At 41.3% G+C, this 18,642-nt stretch overlaps 1 protein-coding gene across 1 annotated transcript; it reads left to right on the top strand.

The window, feature by feature from the left end:
- The first annotated feature begins 331 nt into the window (after positions 1-331).
- ATP6V1E1 (ATPase H+ transporting V1 subunit E1) lies at positions 332-13,007 on the top strand. The gene is made up of 9 exons (XM_054189645.1): positions 332-498; positions 3,962-4,027; positions 6,368-6,477; positions 6,964-7,030; positions 8,870-8,959; positions 10,293-10,361; positions 10,759-10,853; positions 11,703-11,790; positions 12,391-13,007. The coding sequence occupies exons 1-9, from the start codon at positions 466-468 to the stop codon at positions 12,451-12,453; spliced, it is 681 nt and encodes a 226-aa protein (XP_054045620.1). The 5' UTR covers positions 332-465; the 3' UTR covers positions 12,454-13,007.
- The last annotated feature ends 5,635 nt before the right edge of the window (positions 13,008-18,642 follow it).

Genomic DNA, 18,642 nt, shown 5'->3' on the forward strand with positions numbered 1-18,642 from the left:
GTTTACTCCCCTCCCTGAACTCAGGCTGAACTCTGACGCCTGAGGCCTGTCCCCCCGCCTCCCCGAGGCTTCCCCCCGCCCGGCAGAGCCGTCCGGACCCGGCTGCCTCACTCCGGAGCGGCTGCCGCCGGCGGGAGACGCGGAGGAAGCCCCCCAGGCCGGCCAGCCGGCCGAAGCGGGACTCCCCGCGGCAGGAAGGGGTGGTGCAACCCGCTCCACCCCTCACGGCAACCGCGGCCACAAGATGGCAGCCTGCCGCGCGCAAGGACCCACCCCCATGACTCCGGCCAGAGCTCAGTTTTCTATTGGTCCGGAGGAACCGGTGGGCGGGGCGCCGTGACACAGCGACAGCGGCACCAGCTGTGACCCGAACCGGATTTGATTCCGCTCGCGCTCGCCGACGGCCCCAACCGGCGTCCATCGAGCCCCGTTGCCGCCGCTGCCGCCACCGCCACCACCGCCGCCATGGCGCTCAGCGATGCCGACGTCCAGAAGCAGGTAGGGCCGCGGGCCCCAGCCCGAACGCGAGGGGCCCGGAGCGGGGCCGGGGCCGGGGCGCCACTTCCACACCGCGCTCGGCCCGGTCGGGAGCTGACAGGACGGGCCCGGCGTGAGGGGAGGCACTGAAGGCTGGGCCCAGGCGGCGGAGGAGGCAGCCTGCTTGCCCTGAAGCTGTGCTAGGTGTGGGGTTCGGGTGTGCCTGAGCTGAAGAGCCCCCCCCGGCTGGTAAAAGGCCAGTCGGAGCGGGAGGGGTGGTGACCGCTCTGGACCCCGCAACGGCAGAAGCGGCTGCAGCCAGCGGCGGCTGATTCACGTTTTAGTTGTGGCATAGGGTCTCCCTGCCTGCGGGCGGCACGGTGGTGCTCCGCTGTGAAAGCAAGGGTTGGTGAAGGGGAAAGATCTTCTCTGGGAAGCTTAGTGAGAAAGAGAAGTCTCTGAAGAGGGTGAATTTTTCCCTGGCAGGATTGATTGGCCACCCATGGGGAACTTTGTTGAAGCATTTTGATGACATACTATAGCAGATTATAATGAGTTGCCTTTCTGCTATCAACAGTACTTAATTGCACTTTAAGGCAGAGAAATACGTTGTCCTAGATAAGTACTGTCTTTTTAGATGTCGCTTTCTAAGGACTTTCCATCTCTTTTTTTCTTATAGTTATACTACATCTAATTAACTGTAACTTACGTAGGCTATTCAACATTCTCAAATGCCTTTTTCACTTTTATATCCTAAGCAGAGTAGTGCAACCTGGGCTTCTCTTGCAATGGAAACTTACAACCCTGAAGTCTGACTGTGGACACTTCCTCCTGAGGCAGGACACTTTGTCCTTATTGACAGTAAACACTGCCCTTGCCTAAAAAAGCTGCTTTGAGCTGGGTTGAAAATGACGTGCTGTGTTAAAGACTGCACGGGTCCAGTCCCCACTGGTCCGTGGTGTTTCCTACAGGTGATGAGCAGATCAGCCAAGTTCCCTTTGTCCTTTGCATCGTAAGTGCTTTGTGTCTCACTTTCTCATTCAGTAAACATAGTCTCTTGGCAAGGAAGCATCCCATTGAAAGTAAAACCAGTAGGTTGCCTTTCCGCAAAAGGGAAATTGTAACATTACATTCTGTTGCCTTTTATCCACAAAACTTATTTGTTTTTTCCTGCCTCTTCCATGAAGATAGTAAAGCTGACATTGGGGTGGTCTTGCTCAGCCACCACGGACCTGAACTTCAAAGGTTAGTTCAGGATCTGTTGATATACTAAATACGTAATATGCTAATAGCGTTTCATATCTGCAACTTCCCTGTCATTGTTTTACACGCCTGAGCCTAGGGTGATCCTGTTAACTGGAAAAGAGAATGATGCTGATGGCATGACAGTTCTGCATGTATATGACTCTGGTATGAACTTGCCAACTGGTTCTCTGAACTCTTAACTACTTGCCATGGCACTTTGAATAGTTTTCATTTTGAAAACTATCTCTAATTAAAAATTTTTCCCATTGATAGACTTAGTTGCTTTATTCTGTCAAAGGTGTTTAATAGATTGTTCCATCTAATCTGGCTAGTCGCTTCTAGTTAAAGCCAGTCTAATAGCTAGAACTTCCCATGGAAAGGGTAATCGTAGTACTACTATAGGAAATACTACTATGCTAAAGTTATTAGCTTCATTTAAAATTAATCTCTCATTTAAAAGTACATATTTTTGTAAGCGTTATTAAAACTAAACCTATTTATCGATGTGAAAGTGTCACTTAGGATCTTTTTTTCATTTCTATGAGAAGCAAAAAGGGATTTCAGTACAACAGATTTTGAAGGAAATGACACTGTTCAGTCTGACCAGACTGGGATGCCATATTAGCTTGCTTCCACCTTATTCGTCTTCGTTATGCAGAGGACATTTCTTGAACACTCGGAACTGTTTAAAGTACTTTTCCAAAATTCAGAAACCAAACCAAACTGGAGGAAGTGTCTCAGTAATGTATGGGTTACTACTGCCATACAAAAGTTCTTAGTCTCCTTCAACAATAGGCTATTCAGCAAAATAATGTCTTTATTTTATATACGTCTCTTGTCATTTCACAAGTGCAGGTAGATCTAAAACTAGAATTAAAAGAAAAAAATGCTGATTTGATTTTGAGGATGTAGATATTGTTCACTTCTTCCACTGCACATGCTTAAAATCTTCCACTTGTCTGTTCACTTCTGTTTTTTTTCATCTATATGGGCATAGTGCTGTTCTGCACGCTAGCTCAGTTTTCACATTGGCACCTTTCTTATATCTTAAATCTAATATCTTAAAATATTTCATTTAACATGAGGTTGTATAAATAGAATCTTTCGTGCAAGTTTGTTCAGACCAGGTTGTCCGCAAAATGTGTTTCATCATTAAGTGCAAGCAAAAAGTCAGTCGGCTTTTATGGTCCGCTCAAATATATGGTTCACTCCATCTGCCCTTGGAAATGGCTACACCTGTTCAAAGTTGTAGTTTGGTTGGGCATAAGTCCTTATGGTCTGCCCCAAACGTGGACCTAAACTTAGGCCTAGTCGCAGAAAGACATGTGATAAATAAGCAGAACTCAGATTGCTTTCCTTGTCTTCAGGCTGTTGGACCCGAGCTTTATAGTGGTTTTAGGTGGTTTCAAAAAGGTTCTTCAAGTAGAATATATTAGTGTATTCCAGGCTTTAAAGCAGCACATGATATACTTGATATGGTCTTGATCAACTAGCGCTGCTATCTGTCTCCTTCCCCAGCTCCTCCAAACTAATATGCAACTAGTTTATAAAGTCCTTTTGACTTGAACCATGTAGCAGTATTTTTTAATGACCTTGTAAATCTTTACAGAATTTATTACCTTTTTTTCAAGAAAGATTTCTCAGGTGTGTAAAGAAACTTTTGGTTGTACAGATCTGACCAGAGTGGTCAGTAGCCCTTTGCTTTGCTTCACCCGTTATCTAGTGGGAAAGGCCCAGGTTCATTCAGATGCCATCTATGCCTGATGTAGAGCAGGGACTCTATGTTAATCTTCCGTGTTTCATCTGAATGTCATAACAAACAGGCTACTTTACTTTTAACTGTGTGAGGATTTTTTAATTTTTTTCTACTAATCCTAGGGGAAAAAAAGTTGTTCTCACTAGTGAAGAATGAAGATACCCAGCCTCACATTTATATAAATTTACCTTTGTTTTGGGGTTTGTTTGGTATAGTTGCATATCTAAAGTACGTTCTTCTAATGACAGCCAGTGAAACAGCATTATATAGACTTACTTGACAAAAAAAATCTAATTTCCTTGTAATCTATGTTAAGATGAATGGCCTCTTTGACCTGTATGCTCAATTATTTTTCCTTGAAAAACAACACTAGATTAATTAGTAAATGGATACAGAGAGGCCTAGTGTACAAATATATAAGTGCTTCCTCTCATCAAAGTCCTTTCCAACAGGAAATATTTTCTTTTCTCTCTCTCGTTACAGATCAAGCATATGATGGCTTTCATTGAGCAGGAAGCCAATGAAAAGGCTGAAGAAATAGATGCAAAGGTAAAAATGGGAGTTCAATGTCAGTGAGTGCAAAAGGAAAACTGCATCTGACGTCAAAAGGAAAACTGCATCTGACATCCTGTTTAGATAGTTGCAGTCAGAGCAGTCCTACAATACTTCTGTAAACTACAGCTTACTTCACGTTTAGTTACTACATAGCAAAAAATATTGCAACCAAATCAAGTTAGTATTTGTTAACTTCTGACAAACTGAAACAAGTTGGAGCTATTTTTTGGTTAAAGTTTTCTTAGTGATTCTTAAATATAAATTGTTGTGGTTTTGGCCAGATTGGCCAATCAGAACAACAGATGGCCCTCCCCCCCTCTCTCCTCAGAGAGGAGAGGAAGAGATAAGGAGATTTATGAGTTTAGAAAAAAGAACTAAACTACTTTAATGAAATAATAATAAATAAGAAAATAGTAAATAATAATAGAATAATAAAAATTAAAGAAAAAAAGTATACAATATAAACAAAACCGTATCCAGCTCCCAGGATGACGATCGCGTCACCAGCAGACACAGGGAAAGTTCCAGACTGGAGTCAGCGATGGACAGGAGCTGAATTCCGGAACTAGAGTCAGGAATGCTCAGATCGCGATCAAAGGCAGACGAACAGACAGGGTCCTCCTCAGATGTCGGCCATTGAAGAAAAAAAAGGCAGAGCCGCCTTGCCCCTTTGATCCCTCAGCTTTTATACTGAGCGTGATGCATATGGGATGGAATACCCTGTTGCTCAGTTTTGGGTCACCTGTCCCGTCTGCTCCTCCCTGCAGGTGGGACCCCTCTACGCTTCTCTGCTTCCAACCCTCTAACGGGGCAAGCAGCAAAGTTAGCTGACCTTGGTTGTTATAGCAATAAGTCTAAGCAAGAGCCTCTGTGCATACCGTTCCTTGGTATAATCAGGTCTTATCACTCTCAGAGTGAACAGTTTCTGAGCAATGTGCTGTTAATTCCAGAATTTAGTCAGTTAGAAGAGGCCCAGCTAAAAAGTAAAATTACAAATCAGAAAATTGGTTCTGTTTTACCTCAAACTGAGACATAAATTTATTCATATGCAAGGTCACTCAGTTTTTTTAAGCAGTCAGGAGAGCTGAGAGGTAATGTGAATAGACTGGATGAAGTGGAACACCTTCCCCCACCTCCTATACATAACTTGGCATCACTGAGGGTTAAAGGAGTTCTCTGCATAATTATGAATTCTACTAAGGTTTGTCTTAAGAAGCAATTACTGTAAGGTTTGCTTTTAATTTTTGCTTTACTTCCATAGTGTGTTAAGGCAGAGAGATTAGTAGTAAATTAAAGCAATAATGCTAGTAATCTTGCACAAGCATTCATACATGTACAAAATGATAAAAGATAAACTGGTTGAATTATGTTGGTGAAAGTTTCTTTGTAAGCAGGTTCATAACTATACCTAAACCTGTGTAGCCACCTGCAGACTTAATTCTAGATGTGATTTAGTAGGTATCCTGAGGAACTAAAACATAAGTATATATTTAAGGCATGAGTTGAATTATTTGCAGAATTCTTCACTTAGGTTAAGCCACAAGAGACTGAGTTTAATAACCTGGTAACAGAATATAGACGTTTACTAAAGAAGGATTAATGGTGCCTTACAACCCTAACAGTCTTCATTATACCAATACTGAAATATCTTGTTGGCATTGGACTCAGCATATGTGTTACTAATAATATTTAATCTTCCTTAAACATTTAGATCTACAAAACGCTATTTAATCAACACTAAAGCAGGTGTTCCTGATGGTTTGCAAACAAAAGTCAGAAGTTGAGGTTGGGTTCTCCAGTATAAATAGGAAACCTTGCCATATGTTTTCACATGCTGTCTGGCTAGGCTTTACTAAAAAAAAATAGCTATACTGTCACTCTCCTTGTGTAAGAATTGCCTAAAGTAATGAAGTTTGTGGACACTGAGGGCTGAGTAGCTTGTTTTAGGTAGAAACTCTTGTAGCCAGAAAGGAGACCAATTCTACAAAACCAAAACAGACCTGAAGCTCAGATAAAATGAGTTTTGCTTAACAGTATATAATATATAAATTTGGTAATTTTGTGCCTGAGGAATAAATACTGCAAGGAAAATCATGTCAGTCAATGATAAAATAAGCTGTGTCTTAGTTAGCAATGTTATAGTTCAGCAGAAGACATCCTGAACTCCCTTTGACTTGAGTACTGGTTGAAATGTTTTGTTTATATGGAACCATAAATTGTATCATCCTAGCTTACCTATGAATGTGCTCTGAAAGCATGGCTGTTTCATTTTGATTCTGTTTTTTTCAGCCCATGGAATCAATTTCCACTTCAGTTATTTAATTTTTACTATAGGCAGAAGAAGAATTCAACATTGAGAAGGGTCGCCTTGTTCAGACACAGAGGCTGAAAATCATGGAGTATTATGAAAAGAAGGAGAAACAAATTGAACAGCAAAAGAAAATGTAAGTTGCTTAGGTTAGATGGCTGACTTTAGAGCTTGAGCTCTCATTTTATTGCTAATTTTATACAAAACACTTTTTCCCTGGCAAATAGGCACATTGTAGCCAATATATGTAGTTTTAATTATAAGTTTCTAGTTTTTCCTGGGGAGAAGTTATCAAAGGTGAGCTACAATAAATAGTATAACTGTTAGTAAGTGTGGTGAAAGAATCTTTCAGATTTCAAGTTAATGCCTAGAACTCTGCCCTGGTCTGTTACTCTAGGACAAATGTTCAAGTTGGGTTTAGTTTTGGTGGGTCTTTACTGAAGGACGGGCTTCTACCTTCTAATCATTTGTGCAAGTTCAGAAACAGCTTCAAACAGGTGGGCAGGCTTTCTTATTACATGTTGTAGTATTGTTATCTTTAAATGTAAAGTATTTAGTCAAATCTTGCAATTCTTCTGTCAAAGTCTGATGGATTGATTCAACTTTATCATGCAACTTGCAGTCAGATGTCCAACTTGATGAATCAGGCAAGACTGAAGGTCCTCAAGGCAAGGGATGACCTTATTGCAGTGAGTATCTCTGTGGTAAAGACACAGAGGTTCTATTCCTACCATCTTTTAGGAAATGTTCTTAACCGTTCTCTAAGGGAAAATATAATTTGTGATTGAGTGGCATTTGCTTCAACATACAAAAATGAGTTTCCCAGCAGCTCTGAAAAGTCATTAAGGCTCAGCTTCAGTAGTCTGCTTTAGCTTATTTTCATAGTTTCTATTACCCGCTCTGTTAGGGAAACACAATTCTCTGCCAGGAACATTGCAGGCAGCGCTATATCTATCATTTGGACAACAGCTTATTCTTTTAAAGAGCAGGAATTCTCTCTTGCATGGATGGTAGAACTTTCGAGTTCTGTTTGCCTGAAGCAACATTTATGTATTAAATCTGGTATGGCTTAAGCAAGTAGGCTTAAAACACCACTAACTGGGTTTTTCCGTCTCCTTTAGTGGCCCCTAGTATATAAAAAGGTTTGCTTCTTGTTCTAGTGGGTGACTAGTCTGTGTGTTGACATATAGGGTGAGTAATCATTGACTAGAGCAGGCTACGTTTAGTCTTAGTTTGGGCTTACTATGTTTATCTTACACCAAGTGTAGTGTATTCTCATTCTTGCTCATTATACAGCTTGCAGGTGTCCTATTATCTCTTACCCCGTCTCAGGAACAGTTTGTATGTTCCATATTCTGCTAGATGGTGCTATTGAGCTATTGGAAAAGCTGCCAGACCTGTAGAAGTCAAAAATAAAAAATTGGGTAAAGTTGCTCGAGTTAATGCTACCATGAAAAAGGGGAGTTAGCAGAAGAAAATCAGAAGTTTGTTGAATCTTTAAACCTGGTTTTGAACTTTAGATTGTATTCACAGAAAGGAGGAAGGTGGGAGGCTAAAGAGCCAACTCTATTGTGATAGTCTCTGCTGGGTAATCTCTTCCGCATCTATCAGCTGACTCAACCTCATGCTTCTGAGTAATGCATAACCCTCTTCCTCATTTTAAAACATTTAAAGTCACATGCTGCTAGCTCTTTCTTCCCTTATCAGATCTATGGCCTCTTTCATGAACAAGAGAGATGAGCAGTTCCAGAAATGCTATGTTACTCTAGGGTGGACAATATAACTATTGTCCTGTGACGTTAAATTGTGATAGCCTTATATCCTAGTACTGATTGTGTTAACATGCACTCTTCTTTTAAACACTATGAGGCAGGACAGTAAAGAAAGGTTTATACTAACTCATACAATTTCTTTATCTGAAGTAATTATGATGGTTCTGTTCTAGGAGCTGTGTTTGAATTGACTCAAATTTTTAAAAAATTCAATCTTGTCTGAAATTGATTTGCTGAATAAAGATAATCAAACCCAGCTACTTCAAATTAAAAATAAGCTCTGACTTTTAAATTTTAACTTGCATTTACTTACAATTAAAAAATATCTAACCTGAATATTGTTTGATAAAAAGATAGATTAGATTTCTTTGCTTAACCACAAAGCTGAAAAAATTAGTTATTTGGGCAACTTTATTAGTTTACATTAGGTAATGATTTACAAACTATTTTAGTTTATTTGTTTGAATTAATATCCTAAATACTATCCTTTTACTACTGAGGGCTCCCTTTTTCATGAAAAAGGAATTCTTGTCAGGCTATAATGGGTTCAGATCAGGGCAGGGAGTAAGGAACTGTTTGGAAAGGGTATTGTGCCATGCACAGAGATGAAGGTCTAGCTTGGATGAACACCAGCTGGAGTGTACGTTTACGTGTTGGCAGGGTGTGATAGCTATAATAGGAGTACAGAAAGTTGGTAGGCATGAAACCAAATGCCAAACAGATGGGCTCTGCTGATCTGATTTCTTCTGAATGTAGGATTTGCTGAATGAGGCCAAGCAGAGACTTGCCAAGGTGGTGAAGGATACTGCCAGGTACCAGACACTGCTGGATGGACTAGTTCTACAGGTAAATATTTAAATTGTAACAAATAGATGGTCACAGCCCCATCCTCCTAGGTGTCTTTCTTCAAACATAACCCACTGGAGGTTGCAGTTGTGTTGAAGTCTAAATTGAATGTTGGCTGGCTGATCTTTGAGTTTTAAACATCACTTATGCTGTATCTTTCAGTCTTGGATTCTGAGCAGATAAGGCTGCAGCTTATTTTGAGGTGTAAAACCTGGTGTACCAAGCAGCAGTTCCATTATAACAATAACTGCAGATGCATGCACATACACTGTAACATGCACGTTTAGGGTGCACATTTTAAGCTTCTGCAGTAATTAGTTGGATCAAACGCACCTTTGGCAAAAGCTGTTTCTCCAAACCTGTAAGTCAATAGTTATCTGCTTTTAAAATCTTTTCGGCAAGTCCTGGCTGTAAGTCCTGGCTTTGACAAATTTCCTGTAGTATGACATGCATCTGTTACAGACATACAAAGCAGAAATCAAAGCTTTGCTGAGCTAGAATACCATCCTCTTGCCCCAGAAATTAACTTTTAAATTAACAGAAATTAACTGAAAATCCAGTAAGCATTGGCCAGGGTCAGTCGTGTGGCCACTAGTGCCACCTTCTGGTATGAATTGGTCCTGTTACTGTAAACTCAGAGAAGCCAGCTGTCCTGTCCGCAGCTTGATGGTAGTTTTCTTAACAGTGTTTCCAACCAGCTTCTGCTTCCCATTCAGTGTTATTTCCTTGTCGCACCTAGGTCTGGTATTGCTGTACATCAGACAAACCTGTCTCACTCTTGCGAGCCACATCTGTCTTGGCTCATTATACTTGATCCAGTGAGGGACCCGTACTCATCAGTACTCACAGTTGGACTCAGTGATCATTGTTAGGTCACTTCCAGCTGTAACTAAACCTACCTATTCTATTCTCATGGATTACTACAGGAACTGCAAGGCAGGAATTATTAGAATGGGCATCTGAAACCACTGCATATTTTCTCTAAGAGCTGCATAGGAGAATGTCAGCTTGGCTGCATGCTCAGCAATGATCCTTATGTATACATATACATTGTCTAGGCAACTCAATCCTATGATACATATGTTTGGTTGCACTTGAGTTCCAAACTCGAAGCTAACAAAGAAACATAGTTGTAGGCTCTTTCCCAGATACAGGCGCTGTCCTCTCAGAATGTCCGTGTGAGGTGAACTTGCGAGCAAAGAACTAAATAAGAAGCTAATATTGTCAGGTTTTAGTTTTCAAACTGATCAGCTCCTGTCCTTTCCTGGTGTTAAATAATTCTAAGACAATTAAAATGTTTACTTTCTGATACTGTAATGGTTATCTTGTGCAGGGATTCTACCAGCTGCTTGAGCCCAGAATAGTTGTTCGGTGCAGGAAACAGGATCTCCCCATGGTTAAGGTAAGAAACCTGGAATAGTTTGACAGTATCCTGCTCACGAAGCCTGGGACCTGACTGCAAATATTTGCAGCTCAGATCTCATCTGTGTGACATGAAAACAAGCTTTACTTACTGCACTTCAGCTGCAGATACAATGTAAGAGAACAAGTACGCTTGTCAAGTTGGGGATCATTGGCTTCCTTGGATATTAGCTTGGGAAACTTTAGACATTGCTACAATATTAAAAATAATAATTGGTTTTGGCTCAACAGCCATACTGAAATACATTTGCTTAATTAAAAAAAAAAAGGGAGGGGGCCTCATCCTTTCATTTTATTACTACAAATGATTGAGTGACCATGCCAAGTGGTGCACTAGCATTTGTCAATGCTAATTGGAGGTTTATCTTGTATCCTAGACTGCTGTACAGAAGAGCATTCCCATCTACAAAAATGCCACCAAGAGGGAAGTGGATATTCACATTGACCAAGACAACTTCCTGCCAGAGGACATGTAAGGGAAATGGGAGTCTTTTATACAGAGCTCTAACTTAATGCAACTTTTCAAGCCACATCTCCTGCTAGAACAGTCTCAGAAAATTGGAATATCCCCACAGTGTGTCTGCTGCAGTTCTCGTGGAATTTAGGACTTCTTTGTGTTAATCAAGCAGAGACTCTGCAGTTTCCTCCAGAAAAGCACTGTCTCAATAAAAAATGTCAATAAAAGTTTTGTGCAGCCTCCATCCTGATTCGCAGTAGCGAAGTAGAGAATAACTGTTGGTAGAAACTTAAACTTATTGGTCTTTTAAAGAGAGAGAATACGGATGTAGCCATGCTTTCTTTCTCAAGATGAAGCAAACTGAGTCATAAGGTGCTGCAGGATGGAGTTTGTGTCTACTATGTCTGCAAGGCTCTATTTCCATATAGCATGATAAAGAACATGGCACAAAGCTGTATATTCTGATAGTCAGCTATCTTTACGCATGGGCCAGCAAACACTTTTAGCACTCTTCCTCACATTCCAAAATCTGAAAGCTGTCTATTAATAAAATACGGAGTCTGAAGCTGTTTAAGTGACACATTCCATAGCTCTGCTTGTATTTAGATCATGCTAACGAAGGCCCTTGTATGTAGCTGTGGTCTCTGATAACTCCAAAGATACTTTGCACTGCTGCCTCACTGGATCACTTTGTGCTGACTCCTATTAAGACATGATCAAAAAAACTTTTTTTTTTTTAAAGACAAAAAACTTATATATGTATCTGACTTGCTTATAAACGCTGATTTGGGATAATCTCTCTGCCACATTCAGACTTTGAGTTGTACCATGTATTTCACAAATCACTTTTTTTCCCTTTTCTAGTGCTGGAGGTGTTGAAATCTATAACAGCGATGGTAAAATTAAGGTTTCCAATACCCTGGAAAGTCGTCTGGACCTTGTAGCCCAGCAGGTGAGTTTCTCTAACAGCCAAGGTGAACGAGGTATAATTAACTAGTTTTGTCTTGTAATTAAATCCTAGTGTTTGCAATGTGTTATCCCACACACTGTTGTGACAGTTCAGATTTCAATGTGGATGACAAGTAAGAAGTTATTTTTGAAGGGAAAGAAGCAAATTACCTACTGTTTGTGCTTCTGTACAACAAACATGGCTTTTCCCAGAATGATCCCTTTTGAATTAAGCATGAGCATAAAACTCTAGAAATTATGATACTGAAAGACTTGTTATGACTACACTGCAGTCAAGATGTAGAAGTGTTGAGGCTAACTTGAATTACTGAAGCTGGCTTGAGTACTAGAAACTTTGACTGAGACCTGTTGTACCTTAGTGGAAAAAACTAGCTCTGGCATCTCTTTCTTATGCTGTAGTATAGGTAATCCTTTAAGTCTATAGAGTAGCTGGCAATCTGATCAGCTAAAGGCTTCAGAAAACTCAAATGAATTAACTTCTTAGTTTTGAAGCATAACCTGGCTGTCACATAGTGCCCCAAGTGAGGAACGTACAGCAATTGTATTGCCGGTTGCATGTAACTGATGTACTCTTTCTCAACAGATGATGCCAGAAATCAGAGTGGCTCTCTTTGGTGCTAATGCCAACAGGAAGTTTTTGGACTAAACCTCTATGAGAGAAGGTGGGATCTGTTCCACTGCCATACTAAAGGGGATGCAAATGCATCTGCTAATTTAAAATCTTGAAATATAACATTACCGTATCATCCAATATCTATTCTTCAATGGAATAATTTTGCATACCTGCTGTGCTTAGTCTCTCTACTTGTGATTAGAATGTATTGCTTAAAGGATGCGAAGACATACATATTCATCCAGAAATGACACTAGAAAATGGAGGCGTTTGGGCTCTTGGCTTTACTTGCACTGTTATGGCTCTATAAGGACAAGCAGTCCATTAAGGGTCGCTGTCTTTGCTTTGGCCACATCTCTTTCAAGTTGTCTAATCTGTGAAGTAAATTACTACGCTACCGATGGGAAATCCCTTTTTAGTTAAGGTCTTCAGTGTTACAGAGGGCATGCATTCCTTCCCAGGGTTAGTTGTTTAATTCATGTTACTTGGTCAGGCATTTTTCTGTTCTGTATATGTGATTATAAAAAAAAAAATGCCTGAACCTGTAAAGCTTTATTTATTAAAATAAAAATGCGTGTGTGTATGGAGTTCTCTGTAGCTTCTCTCTGGGGGATCGGCAGCAGTATTTGAAAAGTGGGCTTGTGTGTATAAGGACTGACTACTTGAGGGCTGTGTGTAATGACTGTTCTGTGATGCTAGAATTCGAGTGCATGGAGTACTGTCAAGCTATTGCTTGAGCAGCACTGGATTGTAGGCAAGCCTTTTGAATAGGACTCTAGGATGAGCTTCATTCTTCCTAAAAAATGGGTCAGTAGTTTTACTAGCTCAATCCTCTTTCATAAGAGAGAGCTAGAGTAACAACTGCGCTACTTTTCAGTTACAGGTTTGTTGCTTCTGTGCAGGAGATCCAAACCATACCCCTGTACTAATTACATTTCAGGACTTGAGGAACAACAGCTGACTGTGTTGCAACTATTTTCTCTATTGTTAGAGTAACTATGAAGTTAAATAACAATATTCATACCTATATTCATTACCTAATCTGTTAAATTTTACTAACATTTACTTCTCCTTTGCTTCTGCGGTGATGATTGGTATTGTCTCCGCCTTCTATGGTGTAGGACAGAAAAATTCTTGAGGTGACTTTCCACACTACAAGCCTCTGCCAGAATATCTGGCTCTTCTCCTAGTGCTCAATTCTGAAACTTGTTTCATAGAAATAAGAAACTGCTGAAATGACTTACTGCTTGAACATGTGTTGAAATTGTTGTCTTTAAGTATTGCAGTGATTTGGGAATGGTAGAAATTTTACTTTGTGCCATGAAGAATACTTGCCAAGCTGCAGCAACCCTGCTTTATGCAGTGGTTTTAACCTGAGGCCCTTTCTTCTCAAGCTGAGGTGCACGCCCTCATGTAAAGTAAAGACTCTAAATGCTAGATAAGCCTTTCACTGCTTCATTTCTCTAACATGTAGATTGACTGCTAAGAAATCCTGAATCTGAATTTATTTAATCTTTTTGATTTCCTTTTCAAAAATAAGAATCTTTAGCAAGGTTGGTTTTTTGTTTTACTGCTCCTCACTGTTGCATTTAGGTAGTGACTCTTGTTTTCCACACACATTGTTATCGTGTTTATTCTTCTAGTGCTTTGCTTTTCAATTCATGGCGCTCTGACTGGGCAATGAGTGTATCTGGGCTGAAGTCCTGCTCTTTCTACAGTTTGGATAACTGTTACAGCTTTCATCTTTGCAGCTGTCAGTGATCGAGCTTCCTGATTAAGCACTGGGCTCTGGTCTTGTGACGCACCTGTAGTGAAGAAAAAGCCTTCGCATATGCATGCTTAACTCTGTTGGTTCAAATAGTACCTTTTTGGAGCAGATTTGGTTACGTCCTTTCTGGTGGTTTCATCCATCTCATCAATAGGCTATGTGCCAGTGGTTTGCAAATGCAGTCGAACTTATTTAAGTCCTTATTTTCTCTACATCTAGGGCTAGGAACAGAAACAAAATGTCGAAATAGAGTGCAGCGTATGGAAATGAAATACTGATGGGTGAGACAAGAGGAGGTTACTAGTCTCTGGTGCACGGTGTGCACTGTGAATATTTGCTCCAGTGCTCAATGAAAAGACTTCAGACAGATAAGATCATCTCTAAAGAACTGGATGGCCTTTCATTCAAAGTGTAGCTTTTATGTTTCCCGTGGAAAACTGACACAGGGAATGGTGTAATGCATGTAGATAAAGTCACAGGCATCATAAGCTAAAGGTTGGGACACTCAAGAGACAGATGTCTCCGTTGCACATCATTCTGTATTGATGGGCCGTATTCCAACATTATCTTCAGGTAGGTTTTATTCAGTAAAAAAAATTGTATTAGAAGTTACCAAGACTTTTCTTTGATACCAATAACATAAACGTGCTCAGCTGTGACAAAAAGGGATTCTTTGTACAGTCTGATAGTCTGCTTCTTTCATGAAGATAGCAAGACCTTCACAAATCCAGATCTTGTATATTTTTGAAAAGTGAAATAACAGCTAATTAAGTGTCTGGCTGTGGAGCCCATAGTGGAAGATACTGGATTTGCTATTTACTATTCACTTTCCTCTGTTAGTTTTGTATCTCCTCTTCTACCTTCCTGTGCAGGAAAGAGGAAGAAACCGCTGTCATACTTAATTACAAAAATTAGTGGCATCAAGAATGTTTTTAGTGTTAGTCTGTCACTTGGACAGCAGTGGTTCAAAGCAGGTCCTTCAGAAAGGTCTGAGCTTTACATATCTTGCATCTGAAATCTGAGACTAGTGGTTTTTTAACCCACCCTAAGCTAACTGGAGCGCTTTTGCTTACTCAGTTTAGCAGGCAGTCTTAGCTTGAACCATGTCAGCTGTGACAGGAACTTCCTCCTGCACTAGCAGTTCCCCGCAAGTGTGTTACAAGAAAGCAATCTTGGGACAACTGTATGAGAGAATTTAATTATAAAAAATGGTGTCTGCATTACCCGGAACATCCTTGTCCTTCATTCCAGGTAATAGGAGCTGTTACCAAATTTTATTACCTTAGAAGTGGAGAAAAAAACAGGACTATCCCATCCAGGTTTACCTAGTATAGTTAGCAATCCTGTTGTGTCTTCATCCAAGCTTCTCTTCAGCGTTTGTACACGGATTTTTACAAGTAAAATGTGAAAGAAAAGCAGCATTTCAGGTGGATTTCAGAGTTCCTACTGGAGCATCATTGCAGCACTGTTTCATCATTTGAATTGTACTGCTGACTTAAGCAAATGAAGTAAGATGCACAATATTTTTTTTTTTTACTGATTTACCTGCTGACCTGGGGCAAATCAATGCGGATATTGATCTTTATTCATCTTTGTATAAGCATGCAAAATGTTCCAGTTGGGTATAGTAAACAAGCCCTAAGCCAGATCAGCACATTAATAAGCTGGACAAATACAGGGAACAAAGGAGTCATTAAATCGGGCTTCAGGTAAAAGAATTAAGTTGTAATGGGAGAGGCAAGCAGTGTAGATTAATGGAGAGTGCAGAGCTGGTTCTGTCTAGTGCTAGAAAAGGAGTTAGGGAAATGGATAATATTGCACTTGTTCTGCACAGTTGGCAATGGAAAATTTAAGAGCGAGTTTGACACTAAGTGATCAGCAGAGGACCTAAAATGTTACTGCACATCTGAGTCACAACCCCTTTTTTAGTACTTAGTTTTCACACTGAGAGGTATTAACATTAATCAGAGAGACACATGCTGTATGAATGATCCCTGGAGGTGCGCACAAGTGTCAAGGTGAGAGAAAGACTAGAAGAAAACAACCAGAAAGCACCGAGAACTGAGGCCTCGATGTCTTTATTATTAAGCCAGTAACGGTTGATAGAGCTATAACTTCTGAAAGGAAGCTCTGAGCTGGCTGTCAGGGGTTGAGTGCTACCCATCAGAAAACTGGTAGCGACAGGGCGGGCGTGCTGCAGGGAGACTCTTTAAGTGCCCAGCTCCCTGCTGAGAGCCAGCCTCAGAGGAAAGCACAACTGTGTTTTCCATAACAAACCTTGTTAAAAGCTAACAGTGAGAATGCGGCTTTTGGGTGAATCCTGCCATGAAATCCTGACTACGGGCCTTTGGGTGCTTGCTGTCCAGAAAGGTCACGGATCCCAACCTGCAGTTGGGGACAAGCTGGCAGAAGGAGGGTGCCTTGCTTGTTACGTGCCCCTGTCCTGATCTGCTGCTGTTAGCAAGCAGTCAGAAATAAGTAACAGAAGAATACGCATCTCTGTTTGAAAATAGAAGAGTGTTAGACAATACCTTACACAGACCAATAGCACATGCAGTACATTGAGGCTGGAGCCATCTCCTTAGACCCACAGTCTGTGCCTAAAATAGTCTGGGAGATTAAGAAAAAATTTCCCATTTATTTAACTCCAAAGAAATCTTAGTAAGTGAGGAACAGAAAAAAATTCAGAAATAAATGCGAATTACCCCAGAGGAAAATTGAAAGCAAAAAATTTTCCTTGGTTAAGTGAACTCTGAGCTGCTATTCTGGGGAGCAAAGACTTGAGACTGCAGTAAAGCAACTTGGCAAAATGTGTTTAGCCCTGAGCAAGAGCCCAGACAGACTGCGGCGCGGTTTGGCTACGTTTGCCGTTTGATACAGGCAGCTCCGAGAGGCAGGTGGGGGCCCCCATCCTGCATCTCAAACGTGTTTGCAGGGAACAGGCCGTGACAAGAAGGCCCTTCCAGGGCTGGGAAGTTCCTGCTGCTCTCAGCCAAGGTAGAGCTGGCTGGGAAACCCCAAATCTGTCTCTCTAAGCGTCTCTTTCAGAGCATCCCTTACTACTTCTTTGGCTTTGCTTTAGAGAAAGCAAGAAAAACATCTGTACAGGAGCATTCTCAGGTTAAGAATCATACTGACGATGTGCCAGAAAATGTCATTTCCCAGCCCATGTTACAATGATGGAAAGCAAAAGCTGTGGAAATCAAGGCTCCCACACATTATTTTAGGTAAGTTCAAGGCGGATGTGTTGGGAGAGACTGCATAGTGAAACTATTAAGGGTAGACCCTCCAAGCATTTCTGAAGGCATTTCCCATCCTGTGTCAAAGAGTATTTGGATGAGGTCACATCCTTTTTCTAGACAGTCCCTGGCCCACACGTCCCTACCTAAGCACCAAATGACTGCACATACCCACCCTAGCACCAACTGCAATCCCTGGGGCTGTTCAGGATCCTGGATTTCATCCTACCATCTGCCAGTGGCAGAAACATCCTTCTTTTTCACATGAAGCCATTGGAAGTCTTTTAACAGAGGGATTGGAAGATCGTTGGTTTCTGAGCAGCTTTGGCTTTGTAACATAAACCTCTATGACCTAAAAGACTGTTTGCCTCCCAAACCAGCTGCAGGACATGCAGGAAGTTCACGCTTTCTCCTCCTGGCTGCCCATACGGGTCCTTCAGCCCTGTGTATTAGCAAGGCCATTTCTCTCCCCAGCTGCTGACCTTCTCCCATTAGCAGGTAGGTGCTGGTATAGAGCTGCCACCCCTGAGTATCTACAGCTCCCCAATGCTCTCCATGGCTGCAGGCTATCAAATACGAAGGCAGCATCTTGACATCTAATTGGAATTGGACAGGAGGAGGAGGGAACAACTGTCAGCTTGCCCTAGCTGTTGAACTGAACACAAATAAGGGAAAGAGGGACACATTGAAGTATTCCTGGTGTTTGGAGGGGCAGTTATCTTTTGCAGAATTCTTCTTTCATCCACACATGAACAGGCTCTACCTGCCTTCCTTGGGATGTTGCCTGCAGTGCGATTGTAACACCGTGCTCCCAGCAAAGGTCATTTTTACCCAGATGGTCACAGCAACCCTGTAGTGGGGACCCACCACAGACAAAACCTTCTGGGAACGTCTTCTGGAGAAAGAGCACTCTGAGGTGCTTTCCCCTCAGAGGACTCCAGGAGAAGGGTGCCTCACTGTCAGCAGCAAAATGCTAGAAGTTAGTCGCAAATCAACTCTTGAGTGGGAGCACAGGAAAATTATTAATCTGTTTAAAAATGAAATTATGATTTTTTTCCCCCACGCATAGGATGTTGAGCAGTTTAAGTGCAGCTGCTCATGCCACACTTCTGCTCTCAGCTCCAAACACTTTGAAGGAAGAAGGTAGCATCACTAGCCAGGGCTGGGACAGCAGGAATCGGGAGGCTCCTTTCACCTGCTGCCTGGGTGACTTCC

Source organism: Rissa tridactyla, chromosome 1 (genome assembly GCF_028500815.1).
Source record: "Rissa tridactyla isolate bRisTri1 chromosome 1, bRisTri1.patW.cur.20221130, whole genome shotgun sequence".
Lineage (NCBI taxonomy): Eukaryota > Metazoa > Chordata > Aves > Charadriiformes > Laridae > Rissa > Rissa tridactyla.

Bases quoted from the DNA above. Each gene is read 5' to 3' on its own strand.
- ATP6V1E1 (XM_054189645.1), top strand. From the start codon at position 466: ATGGCGCTCAGCGATGCCGACGTCCAGAAGCAG. The intron at 499-3,961 runs GTAGGGCCGCGG...CTCTCGTTACAG, and splicing joins ATGCCGACGTCCAGAAGCAG to ATCAAGCATATGATGGCTTT. The intron at 10,362-10,758 runs GTAAGAAACCTG...CTTGTATCCTAG, and splicing joins AGGATCTCCCCATGGTTAAG to ACTGCTGTACAGAAGAGCAT.